Below are 14,464 nucleotides of genomic sequence, written 5' to 3' on the forward strand. Positions count from 1 at the left end.
GTTTCATTGCTTGATCATCGATGAGGAAGAAGTCAATGGCGGATGACCTGGATCAATTCGATGTTCAAAGTAAGTAATCTCTCCAGCACAAATTGTGTCATGGAGAGACATTTAAATTGTATTGTCCTTTCGTCTTGCAGATTTCAATGTGACAATGTGATAAGCGTTTTCAAGCACATGGCCGGTCCGTCCGTGATCTGAGTAGATTTTACAACTTGGTAGAGCGCCCTCATGAGTCAGTGTCCTAATGAGTGATGATCTCATAATCTTACATCGTGATTGGATATTAACGTCAGACGATTTCAACGTCACGCAAGCGGACGAGCTCATTGGCGTGCACCAGTTCATTTATTCATAGCTTTGCATATGTATGCATAATGTCCAGCGTTGATGGTGATCAGTTTCTTATCGTCCCAGCAGGTTCCTTTTTTAAAAGTTACGAAATAGCTTAACGTATTTTGTGCTGGTGCTCAAATGAATAAGTTTTTTAATAAGACAATTTTGGCAAAGTTTTGATTATAATTTAAGTAAATAATTTAAGAAATTTTTTTTTTGGGGGGGGAGGGGGGAGTAATTTACGGGAGGTCGTGAATAATTTTGAATGAAATTACGTTTTGGAGAATTTTGGGATAGTCTAGGATTGTTTATTTTGTTTTGGATTTGTAATGGGGTGCTTTGTAATTTTTGTTTAACCTTACTTTTTTTTAATATCAAATCTGTGCCGAGGAGGGAGAGGGTAAATTATGTTTTATTTAATTTACAATTTTTTAATAAGGGGTTCTATTTGGGGGAGGGGGATTATTTTTATTTGCTCCGGGTAATAGGGTAGGGTTCATTATTTTTATTTGAGTCGGGATTCAAATCTCTTTTTTGAAAATGTGATGGCTCTGAAAAGAGCCGTTTGGTTTGATTTATCTGGAAGGTGATGTTACACCTTGAAGAAGTCCGTTATCTTCCGCTGTGACATCTTGTCTTGCTGCCTACTGGAGAGGTACTGCAGGATTGCAGCGGCGTGATCGTAGACATCGTCGTCCATGTCGGGCTGGCTGCAGAGATAGTCCCGAACCTGGTGCCAAAAACCTGGTGCCGACTCGATGACAAAAGACATCGTAATTACGCTGGACCAATCTGAGCTTTTGTTTCCCTTTCATTAATGCAAGCCGACAGAATTAGGTACATATTGGAAAAGCCCATTCACAAAGGTCACGTCTTGGATGAATGTCACAATGGCGATGTGCAAGTGGTGCAGGTGACTGGCACTCGTCATCGGAACACTTTGATGATGGGCCTTTGTTGTTAACCGGCAGAATTAGGTACAAATAGGGAAAGCCCATTCACAAAGGTTGAAGTACGTTTTTGATTAATGGCACAATGGCGATGTGCAAGTGGCTCGGGTGACTGGCACGCGTCTTTGCAACACTGCGATGACAGGCCTAACCGCAGCGCGAGATTAACTTGACTGTGCGCCGGCAAACCGATTAGCACCTCCATCTGAATACATCTACGTCAGCAACATGAAACTACTCACACAAGACGGACACCTGCTGATTACTAATACATCGTACTGCTTTCAAATTGAACGAAAAAAGCCGTGGGCCAGGATTACCTTTCGTAATAAATGGGTCGCTGACAATGCATTTTTACGCAACCGGGTCGCCAAAACCTTTCGCTTTAACAGGAATTTCGTACTGTCCGTTTTCGTCTTAAGCGAAATTTTCCCCATAGACATGTGCACAATTTTGCCGGGACCGAAGGTATTTGTTTGTAATAACCGGAATTTCGTTCTAGCCGTTTTCGCTATAACGGGAGCCGACTGGGATGTATATTGAATGGGATGGTGCCAGACTATATCCTCACTTCATTTTTTTTTTTTTAAATGTGGCTTAAAACATTCGAGTACGTTTTATCACAAATTTTAAATTATCCATCAGAGCAGACTGGTATTTTATTTGTAACGTCATAGCTTTTATTTCTCTACACAAGTTCCAAAAATGAAGATTTTACATCACTCTCAATCCAATATGGCCGACTTGTGAATAAGGCCCATTGAAGGTTTACACTGTTAGGTGCATGAGCAATGAGAGCCGAGCGATGGTGTCAAAGCAATTACTATTAACATTGTCAAATAACTTAAATTACGTTACACCTTAATATCGAGCGATTATCTAAAATGAAGTTAAACACATGTATCGTACAAATGGCTTATAAAGTGGGATCGATTAAAAACTGTCTTTACAATAATATTCTTCATTGTTATCAACTCCGCTTGGTTATCATAATTCACATGAGATACAAGATATGCCAGGTATACAACTTATAATGCGTAGTCTACATCACTGCCATCAAACTATAATATAAAATGATGATAAAATAATATAATGATAAAAAGTCTAATAATCACACATTAATCAATTAATTTTTATGTTACAAATATTTACAAATCAACAAAAACGTACTTTCTAATTACGTGATTTTCATTTACACTTTTGTTCCCTTTTCATTTCCAAAATAAAATCGGATTTCCTTCTGCCTTGATTTTGAGGTTGCCAAAATATTACAATATATGGCACTGGCCGATTCACCTCAATGTTTTCAATTGTCTATTCCGTATTAAAAACACGATACAATTTTGTCGATTAATTTATATACATGCTTCAAGTAGAAATTAACTTCATTTGGCCTTCGAAGAAGGAAGTTTTGTAACTAAAAGCAAGAAAATAACTGGTAGACTAAAATGTGAGAGCATGAGTATACTTCGTCAGTGAAATACTATCAACTCATCAAAATGTACTGTTTCTTTTAGAAAGCGCCCTCTATTTCTTTTACAAAGCGCCCTCTATGTTGCATGTGAAAACAGGTAGTAACTTTATTTACAAATCTAGCATAACTATTATTGGTTCAAGCTGAAGCTTACGGTCCTTATATAATTTATAGTCTACACGGCCACTGCCTAATGTTCGTTTAGTCTACTTTCAAGTCTTGATTCAGTTCCTCACGCGCCACTCTTGGTGTAATCGAGTTGCTGTCCAGTCAAATTGCGGCCAAGATACAAACTGACGACTGCTAAGACGACCGTCAAATCGATGTCTTTATGCTCCGGGTCAAGTTCCTTGGTGAAGTGCATCAAGCGATCCCAGAATTCCTCGTGATCGCTGTTCTTCAGCCGCGAGAGGGCGTATGTGAACTGCTGCCAGATGTGGTCTATGTTGAGGCCACCGACCGCTAGGAGAGGCAGGAACAAGACCATGAATTTCTCACTGAAGATGAAGATGTTGATGATGAGATTGTCTTTGGCCAGATTCTTCTGGCATTTCTCGTGCTCGCTGTCACTGTACACATTGTAGTTCCAACTGATGTGCACAGTCAAGCCCAAGACTCCCGTAGCCACAATGAACGGCATGAGGCGTACCAAGATGCGGCGGAGCAGACTCACTTCACGGTGGATCTCAACCACTCGGCGCCGACACCAGTCTACCCTTCCTTCGTTGTTCTTGACGAACACCAATACCAGGTTCAGTTCAGCTGTAAGACCTTTCCGCATAACCAGAACGTAGTGCCAAAAGGCTGCGTAGATCGGCAGACCGATTGCCGCTATGACCATGCCCAAAAATGTCTTCACGAACACAAAAACAGCGTATTCGGCGGTCTGAGGAACTACAGTTGGACAGGTCGTATTCGAGCTCATCTTCTCAGGTTTCAAATTACCAGAATTGAGAAATTGAACCAAACTGACCACTTGAAAAGCGACATTCACGACCGCCCATAATATACTCAGAGTGAGGAACATCGACGCTGGTAACCGGAACTTACGACCAGTCAAGCATCGCAGCCGACGTGCAATGTAATCAGCGTGGAGCACGTTGTACCAGCGACAACTGTTCCCTGGCGCCCGACGGACATACTGCAGGACATTGGAAGCCGTGCACACCCAGGCGACCCCTAGCAGGATACCACCGTAGGACAGAAACGACACAAAGTGTGTGACTTGTCGAAGGTCACCCCAGAACTCGTAGAAATACCAACCAAGGGTTCCCACGCAACACACCAAGTACAGAGAAACAAACAGCAACGACAGGGAACCAACGAGACGATTGTTCACCCATCGTGGAACTGGAAAGAAACAAAAATATCCACACCTAATCAAAATCGCATGACAACAGGAAATAATTCGTCATTTCTCGGGACATAATTAATTTCCTTGACTTTTTTTCAACATCCTCCTTATTTTGCAATATAAATAACACTCAATATTTATTAAAGGAAGCTGCCTTTAAAGTTCGACTAGAAAGACAAGTTCCTTAATTTTCTTTCCCAAGGCCCGGAAACTATATCACACTATTTATTTCCGATACAAAAAATATATCAAGATCTGTCATCATGATAGCAGATTTAATGTTCAGCTATTATTTGGAAGTTTGTAAGAATAAGTTGTAAATAGCACTATTGGTACACAGTATTCTTACCATTGCACTCATAAGCATTCATAATGTGTATACTTTAGCATGCAAATAATGAATGCTTATGAGTGCAATGGTAAGAATAATTTCATGAGGTGACAGATGGAAAGCTCGCCGAGATGAATGGAACATTCCATCTGTCACCGAATGAAACTATTCTTTCCACTGCACAATGTGAAACATTCATTATTTGTTTTACACAACACCTGAATAAATCCTCGTCATCTGATTGGTCAAGCAATAGGGTGTCCGTGCAATGCAACTTAGTTTTATTTACCGTGGAACAGACTTTTGTTTGTGCGCGGTACGGCTGGGCCGTGGGTTAAGTTGAACCGGAATAATTCAATGACACGTGATCAACGACCCACCAATCAGAATGACGGAGATTTATGCAGACGGGGATTTTGGCCAGTAATAACGGTGCACAATGGTGGACACAATAGCTTGGTTATAGTTCCAGTGGGTATTTTTTTTTTTGCGTTTACCTAACTTGCCCACTCAAAATATGTCCTAGTCTGGTTCCCAGACCAAAACGATTCATCTGATGAATCTTAGGTCAGGCAGCCGCCAATATCACATGACCTAAACAGGAGAAATTCCTCCCGTTTCCGAAAATGTCCGAAGTTTACCGAATGCATTTCGTCGACACTCTCGGATAGCGCCCGGATATTTTCGGGTATAAAATAGGTTTTATTTTTGACATGCTTATTGAAAAAAAAAAGAGTTCATCATAATTGCTTGCATTTAAAAAAAAAAAACCACATTGGAATTCAATGACGACTGTGTGCATTAAGTATGCATGGATCGTATGAGGGGCGAGCTTTGCTGCGTCATGTACTATTTTGAACCTGACGACTATTGCCTAGTATTCCAAAACTCGTCTCCATTTCGGTTCGCCTGCTATTTGGCAGTGTTGGAGCAAAGGCTTTGACCCTCAAGGCCAAGGCCAAGGCTTTGACCCTCAAGGCCAAGGCCAAGGCCAAGGCTTTGACCCTCAAGCCTCGAGGCCAAGGCCAAGGCTTAACCCTCAAGGCCAAGGCCAAGGCCCTGTTTTACGAAATGACCACTGATATAGAACTAATTATAGTCACATGAGTGACACATCATCACGCAAGGGCGGATCCAGAACACAATGTGGGGGGGGGGGGGGGGCAAAGAAATGTTGGTGTCCCCCCCCCCAAAAAAAAGGTGGGTCAAAAAATTACGGCTTGGGCTTCGGGGCCCGCTTAAGGGCTCCGAATAATTTTTGGATTCGAGATGTTCTGTGGTGCGATTTGAGGCAATTTCTGACCATTTTAACTGTTGTTTTTTTAGGAAAAGATGGTGGTGTACTCATTGCCTGCCTTTATTACGACGTCACATAAAAAAAATGGTTTCGTGTTTTTTTTGGGGGGGGGGGGGGCATGGCCCCTTTTGGCCCCCCTGGATCTGCCCTTATCATCACGAATTGCTCGTTACGAAGAACAACATTTCTTTAATTGCAATCAACATGCTCGCATATGCCTACACCGTTTTATGACTGCACTGTATCTATTAAAGTATAAGTTCAGGTCTTCAATATGGTTTAACTAAACAAAATAATGATTTACTTCTATATTGACACACAATTCTCCCAAGTGTAACAAAAGGGGGATCCAAGAAACTAATTTGGGAAATTTTTATTTGCTGGCCCAGCATGCTCAGAAATATCAGTATTATCTAAAACAGATACATGCAAATCTTTAGCACTTATCAGGGAGACATACATGTAGGCCTATACAACCAATCAGATCTATTCCATAGTTATATGCAATAAAAGTGATCATCTCATTAGCCCCACAAGTGTACGGAATATTGTTGCATCAAATCTACTACAATGGTAACAAAATGTGATGCTACAAAAGTGGAAGTGTGCCCAACACACAAATCTATAGGGTGCTTCCCTCCTCCATGGTAATATGATTAAAATGGTAACAGCAAAATTTCGAACAGATTTATCTGGAAAATGCAAAAATCTATGGGCCTTAAAGAGCCTTGACTCAAAATTGCAAGGCCCTGAACCCTCAAGGCCAAGGCCAAGGCTTTTGCCCTCAAGCCTCGAGGCCAAGGCCCTAAAATCCAGCCTTAAGGCAGCCTTAAGGCCAAGGCTTAGCATCAAGGCACTACATCACTGCTATTTGGGTCCCTATCTTTGAAGATTCCAGCTCAACGTCATTCAATGTTTTCTTACAGAAATGCCAAACTGTATAATAAATGAAGCAAGTGATTGTTTTTTGGTTTTTAATTTCATCGGAACATTGTTAATGATAAAGATTTTAATGACAAGGCGAAACGGGAAACGAAACCGAACTTTGAGTAAGGCCATGATGCCTATTATTTTTTGCCGTGGCGGCGAGATACCTGACCTACAATTTATAGACGTCAGGGCGTCGGGGAACCGTCAGTCAGGGAACCAGACTAACTGTGCCCGTCAAAAAAACTAATGGAAAATATATTAAAGGCCAATTTGGGCACATGTACCAGAAACATTAAATTCACGGCTACTGGAGAAGACTACAACAATGTACCTGCGTCAGTGTAATCGCTGACCACCATTCCATCTGCATTCCACAGAAGGCTCAAGCACACAGGACATCTACTGTCTAGACTCTCTTCAGTCGTTATGTTGTCCCTAACGGGAAGGTTGGCGTTTTCATCCATTTCCTTGTCACGTTGCGCTTGCGCATCCTCATCTGAATAAAAAAAGGAGATTTTGTTTCCTTCTTAAATCCACTCGATATGGTGAACATCAGGGCGTGTATACAAAGTGTGACAAGCTTAATTTTCAGATTCTTTTGGTAGACCATAATACACATGGAGCCAAGGGGAGACAAAAAAGCGGAACCCAAAAAATTACATTTCATATTTAAAAATATACGTAGCACCAAACATAATAATGACTGGAAAGCCAATTTCATAAGCTACTTTTAGATGAAACAAATTACTGAAATTGCTCAATCCGTTCAAAGAATATCATAATTTAAACACAATGACCCTAAAACCTCTTTCGTCAAATGCGATTTCAAGAATCGTCGTCAGGAATCGTCATCACCAGCGATAAAACCTGTTTAAAGGTTTAAAAGGTTCAACAGAGTCCTTTTGAAGGCCCGTCTTTTTTTAAAGTGGATTTTATAAATGTTGTTTGCCTATCCAGGGTTGATAATAAAGATAGTGTGTACTACAGTTGTTGACAGTTGTTGAAACAAGTATTCACTGTCATTTTTTGTTGGACGAAACAGGTTTAAGGGTCATTGCGTTTAAATGGTACTATTCTTTGAACGGATTGAGCAATTTCAGTAATGTTTTTCATATAAAAGTAGCTTATGAAATTGGTTTCCCAGTCATTATGTTTGGTGCTACATATTTTTTTTAAATATGATATATTGTTGGGGGTTTGGGTTCCGCTTTTTTTTTTACTCACCCCGTAGGGTGAATTGTGAATGAAGAAAACCCATGAATGTCCATAACAGTGTTTGGTTTTAACGGCTTATATAATCAAGTATACACAGGCATGCAACTGGGAAATCCCAAAAAAAGAGGAAATTCAAATTTTTCCCAGACTTTGTACAGTGTTTTTCTATTTTCAATGGCACACATGTGAAGTAAAAAAAGAGGAAATCAGCTGATCCGAGGAAAAGTTGCATGCCTGTTATAATACAATTTTTAATAAAATCAATGATTTTTTTCTGGTCATGAAAACAAGGAATCCTAAAAAGTGCCCAAGGTAGCGCTCGCAAGCCAGAAGAAACTTGTAGAGAGAAGAAAACGAGAAGAAATCACAGTTTTAGAGGTGGGAGGAAAACCCCAGAAGAATATTCTGGGGAAACAGGTAGAGACTAAAAACCCAATCCACATATTGGCCCAGGCAGGAGTCGAACCCGGGTCACAGCGGTGGAAGGCGAGGAAAGTACCGCTGCGCCAATCCGACTCCCCAAAGGAAAACATGCGTGAAAAGACAGAGAGATGGATTTAGGATTGGTGGCAGGGGATGAGGTGTTCAAGTTGCAAAGGCCTTAAGCTGGGAGTCACGTTTTGCAAAACTGATTGAAGTTGGAATGAATAAATAAAAATGTAAAGAATTAAAACTATAATATTATAGGATGTTAATTATAACCAGGCCTATATAATTCCCATCCGGCTCCTTAATAATAATGAGCCGGATAGGAAATTTCCCGTTTTTTTCTCCCAAACGAGTTTTGCACGGGTTTTTGCCCCTCCCGTAATCAGCGAATGTATAGAAATGTATTGTACCGATGTCACAAGAAATATATTTTACCGATGTCACAAGAAATGTCCAAATTCTTCGTGTACACTTAATTCACCTCAGCGATGTCGTTTCAAACTGTACATACTTCTTTGCAATGGTGTACAATATTTATAATAGTTGCTTTACAACCATGCAGTAATCTCGAATGCTTTTATGTTATTTCATTGTGCTGTATTCCATTAATGTCAGTTGTACATGTGTGTATAGTATTTAATTTGTAGTTATGCAGTTATCTCGTATTGTATTCCATTTGTAATGTATTGTATTTGTACATGTGTGTATAGGCCTATAGTTATGCAGTAATCACGCATGCTTTATTTTATTGTGTTGTATTGTATTGTAATGTATTGTATTTGTACATGTGTGTATAATCATTTGAAGTGTATGCAGGGCCCCAATGGAAACCAGTTTTAAACTGTTTGGGCATACCCTGGGTACAGAAATGCAATAAAATGAACACTAGTCAGTCGGGATGGGTGCACGGCTAGGCACTCCATGCACCCACCCGGGCCCACCCTTGAAAAGCATGGTACACGTTATGTATCAATTAAAAACTGTTCTGTCAAAATCAGACTTTTCTGGGCAAAAGGTCAAAAATGAGATTTTTGCAAATTAATAAAATATGTTCTGTTTCCTTTTAATAGGTGGTTTAATTTTTGAAACCGGTCATTCCTGCGCAAAGTTATGCTATTTTGAATTATGCTATCTTATATTGGGTCGAAAAGTAGAAAACAGAGAAAATGGCCACGAACGTCACAAAACAGACATTTCTTTAACTGATATACATTAACAAATCATCAAAAATACTATAATTAGAGATCAAATTAGGGTTTCAAACTTTTATAGTATAATTTAGACATGCTCAGGATTACAAATATGCAAAAATGAGAAAATGGAAAAAAAATCACCCACACAGCATTTTTTGGCTCTATCTCAATTTCAACCTCTGCCCAGAAGCGTCTGCTTTTGACAGAACAGGTCAGTTGACACTTACCCAATTTGTCCCCGTTGGATCCTGCAGGGCTGCACAACATGCATGGTTTGGTGGCGTCAATCTGTCGTCCTTTGAAGACGCCGAGAAGTGTCCACGAAGCCAGCAAGGCTCTGGGCCAAGCCGGACTTTTAGCCTGCACAACCTGCCGCGAATCCTCCATGCTGACAAAGTGGCCTGATAGCTTACAACGACTTCCTTATAAACGATCGAAACAACTTGACTGCCGATCCAAACCGAAACAGTATTTTAACACATCCAGCTTGTTGGAAGGCACTTTGTTTATAATGATGTGTGTTCGAAAGAAACACTATCAGTACGGCAGAGACATGTAGTTGATGGGATTGTGCCTTTGATGATACAAGCATGGAATTTGGCACAGAGTCAGAGTTAGTCTTGTCCAAGACACTAGTGATCGATAGTGGATGGCACAACGCACAATTATGCCAGCGGGCCGACTCGCACTAACGTCTTGGCCATTTCGTATCACTATCAGCGGTTAGACTTTTTCTTTATTTTCTCCGTAAGCTTTCCCACGGTCTACGGAACCAATCAGCGACCGAGAAATGGTTGGATGGCTCGCCCGACGGTTGTAAACATTCGCGACGCAGTGATATACGGGGCGCGAACTCGGGAAACTGCCGTTTTGTTCGAATTTATACAGACGGTCCTATTTACATAAAATGGCCACGCCCCCATTGTTGCAAAATTTTTACCAAAGGATAAATCTGCGATGGCCCTTTGCTAAATATCTTTCTCATGACATACTCTGTGAGCCAAGTTCCATGCTAGTATCATCAAAGGCACAGGAGTCCCCCAAATATTTCCCCTATCTGCCCCACGGTTCACAGCAAAACTGGGAATTACTTCCGCATTTGAAGAAACTGTGTGCGCGCGTGCGTACCCCGTGTGTACGTATCCGAATGATACAAGTGGAATATTTTGTACAGGGAACTTCCTGTTATTAATTCAAGATGAGGATTTTTTTTTTTTATAACGAAAGTTTCCTTATGCCAAGAATAAACAAAACTCAAGCCAGCTGAGGTACTTTCCCGGAGTCGATTTCAGTTTGGTTTTCATTTCACGAGTTCGCTAATTTAAAAATAATAAGACCGAGACTTCCTGATAAACCATTATAAAAACAAGGCCATGTAAACGTTCAAACACGCCCACGATGCAGAGGATTTCGTTTCTCTCTTCCGTCGGTACGTGTGAAAATATGAATTTGGAGAACTTATTAATTGGTACCGGGTGGTAAATGAAACAAAGCAAGGAAAGAATGTAGTATCCAGACGCCACTTTTTTTCGGTTGTGTACAGGGCGAGTAGAAAAATTTCCCGTATGATGAGTTTTTGTCTCCCACAAAAACGGGAAAGGTTACCAGTTTTTTCTCTTCAAACCAACATTCGGTCTGGGTATTGACCACATTAGCATGATTAGGAACAAATTTTACCGATATTCATCCATGCATGAAAATGATACAGGCTTTCTTTGCGACTATGCACCCTAAAACACTACCAACAAAATGTTCAGAATAGGCCTCTTTGCCATAAACACTACCGCTATAAACACTACCGACACAATGATCTGATACACCGTGCCCTCTGGAGACATGCACACAAAAGGGAACAAAAGATTGTATACGTCTCCACAGGGCAATTTCTATAGATGAATACGTCTCCACTAGGTTATCACGAAATATATGGATTTTACTCAAAAACTAGGAATTTCCAAGGCATGTTGATCCGTCGCAAATGGAAGAGTTTTAGAAAAGGGATATTCAGTCCCAATTTTAGCCAAGGAAATTAATTCTGGTTAAAATAAGAGCATTTTGAAACTACATTTTCAAACTCGAAAACTTTACTACACGAGGACAAAGAATTGTGTCCACAAGGATACAAATTCCAGTATGGTGTATCAGAATAGGTCTCTTGCTAAAAACACAATGGCAACAATGGTCCAGGCCTCGGGACAATGAAGGAAATAAATGGAATAACAGAACAGGAAATCAATTAAGTGCAATTATATTTATTGAACTTGACACTGCATTACAGATAAGGTTCACATTTTCACTGTCCTGCTACTCGACCTTCCACATGTCCGTCATTCAGATCAATGCATAGTTAATGTGCCCATGCATGTCCCGAGTTGTCCTCATGTCTGCAATAGCTCTGCGGACCATCTGTGTTCTTCTGAGGGCTTTGATTTCACCAGTAATTTGTTGGCAAAGTTCCTGCAGGGTGTTTGGCACAATGCGATACACCCAGTCCTCGAGGTACCCCCAAAGAAAACAAATTAAAGGGGGATACGATCTGGAGATCTTGGCGTCCCTTGTTCTGGTCCTTGTTTGCGCCATTAAATTACATTAAAGGTTACACATGTTCCAACACCCGTACAGGGTGAGTAAAAAAAAAAGGAACCCAAACCCCCAAAAATATATTTCGTATTTAAAAAAAATATGTAGCACCAAACATAATAATGACTGGATAGCCAATTTCATAAGCTACTTTTAGATGAAAAAAAATACTGAAATTGCTCAATCCGTTCAAAGAATATCACCATTTAAACGCAATGACCCGAAAACCTGTTTCGTAAAAAAAAACAGTTTAGTGTGTATTCTGACTGTTTGGAACAACAAAGAATACGACACTTGTTTCAACAACTGTCAACAACTGTAGTAGACTACACAGTATCATTATTAACAATCCTGGTTAGGCAAACAAAATGATTTATAAAATCCACTTTTTTTTTTAAAAGACGGGCCTTCAAAAGGACTTTGTTGAATATTGTTAACTTTTAAACGGAGGCTTTATCGCTGGTGATGTTTGAAGACAATTGTAACGACGATTCTTGAAATCGCATTTTTGGGCGAAAGAGGTTTTCGAGTCATTGCGTTTAAATGGTGATATTCTTTGAACGGATTGAGCAATTTCAGTATTTTTTTTCATCTAAATGTAGCTAATGGAATTGGCTTTCCAGTCATTATTATGTTTGGTGCTACATAAGTTTTTAAGTATAAAATATAATTTTTGGGGTTTGGGTTCCACTTTTTTGACTCACCCTGTATGTTCCGACTGCACATATTCATATCCCTAACCCTTACCGGGAGTAGCACACTCTTATATGTGGGTTGTCGGAACATAGGGGTGTCGGAACATAGCGCAGTCACCGCATTAAATACCCCTTAAAAAATATTAGGAAACACATGGTAGCGTTTTTGGGTCGTCACAAAGAAAGGCTTGTATCATTTGCATGCATGGACGCATACCAGTGAAATTGTGGTCAATACCCAGATCGAATGTTGGCCGAAGAGAAAAAACTGGTAACCTTTCCAATTTTTGCGGGAGACAAGCAATGGACCGATCCAGTAAGCCCCGCCCACTGCGCACGTGGGCAAATTACCACGTGCTCCTCTCCAATGCCACGCTGCATTTTCCTGCCGCGCGCATCATACGCGCGTGCATGCATGTCGGACTTCTGTGCACGCACGTCGGACATAAATCACGGTGGTGATTGGTCAGTACACCATAAAGCGGTGCTTACTGGATCGGTCCATTATCCAAAGTGTGGACATTTTGTTTTTTATCTCCCTGTTCAAAGTCTATGGAGAGTGGAGTGCATTTTCAAGGTATTTCCTAACCAATTTGGAAATGTTTCTCGGTCCCAGACTCGTGTCTTTTTTATGCCCCGCGGCGAAGCCGAAGGGGCATACTGTTTCCGCCTTGTCCTTCCGTGGGTGGGTGGGTGGGTGGTTGAGTTTGTCTTACATACGCAGTGTGGACTTCCGAACAAAAGACGTCCATATAATGTAGGTAGCACCGACGTTGTGTGGACTTACCCCACGTCCACACAGTGTTTCCCCATTTCTGGAAAACAGGTTTAGAGGCATTTTTGGGTTAGGTTTATCTGTAGCAGAATGAAGAGAAACACTAAAGGGAATCATAGAAAAAAAATTGGGTTGAAAGAGTTTTCATAGTTTGAGAAAAATGAGTTTTTTCACTGGTTTTTCTTAACTACACGAAAGCAATGGAAAGTCCACACTAGTCATGTGAAACAAGTATGTGTGGGTGGGTGGGTGTGTGTGTCCGGACAAATCTTGTCAGCACGATAACTTGAGAAATACTTAACATATGAACTTCAAATTTGGTCTGTGTATTGTTCTTGGTAATCCTAAGAGGCCTATTGCATTTGGGGCCGAAAGGTCAAGGGTCAAGGTCACAGTGGCTGAAACAATAGAAATTTTGTCAGCGCGATAACTTGAGATATACTTTACATATGAACTTCAAATTTGGTTTGTGGATTGTCCTTGGCAATCCTGAGAAGCCTTCTGCATTTGGGGCCGAAAGGTCAAGGGTCAAGGTCACAGTGGCTAAAACAAAAGAAATTTTGTCAGCGTGATAACTTGAGATATACTTTACATATGAACTTCAAATTTGGTTTGTGGATTGTCCTTGGCAATCCTAAGAAGCCTATTGCATTTGGGGCCGAAAGGTCAAGGGTCAAGGTCACAGTGGCTAAAACAAAAGAAATTTTGTCAGCGCGATAACTTGAGAAATACTTTACATGTGAATTTCAAATTTGGTTTGTGTATTGTTCTTGGTAATCCTAAGAAGCCTATTGCATTTGGGGCCGAAAGGTCAAGGGTCAAGGTCACAGTGGCTGAAACAATAGAAATTTTGTCAGCGTGATAACTTGAGAAATACTTTACATATGAACTTCAAATTTGGTTTG

At 40.5% G+C, this 14,464-nt stretch overlaps 1 protein-coding gene across 1 annotated transcript; it reads right to left on the bottom strand.

Moving 5' to 3' along the window:
* Positions 1 to 1,943: 1,943 nt before the first annotated feature.
* Positions 1,944 to 10,451, bottom strand: LOC119724427. The gene is made up of 3 exons (XM_038195480.1): positions 9,737 to 10,451; positions 7,004 to 7,168; positions 1,944 to 4,110 (listed from the first exon to the last, which is right to left on the bottom strand). The coding sequence occupies exons 1-3, from the start codon at positions 9,894 to 9,896 to the stop codon at positions 2,993 to 2,995; spliced, it is 1,443 nt and encodes a 480-aa protein (XP_038051408.1). The 5' UTR covers positions 9,897 to 10,451; the 3' UTR covers positions 1,944 to 2,992.
* Between the last annotated feature and the right edge of the window lie 4,013 nt (positions 10,452 to 14,464).

Source organism: Patiria miniata, unplaced genomic scaffold (assembly GCF_015706575.1).
Source record: "Patiria miniata isolate m_02_andy unplaced genomic scaffold, ASM1570657v1 HiC_scaffold_18, whole genome shotgun sequence".
Taxonomy (NCBI): domain Eukaryota; kingdom Metazoa; phylum Echinodermata; class Asteroidea; order Valvatida; family Asterinidae; genus Patiria; species Patiria miniata.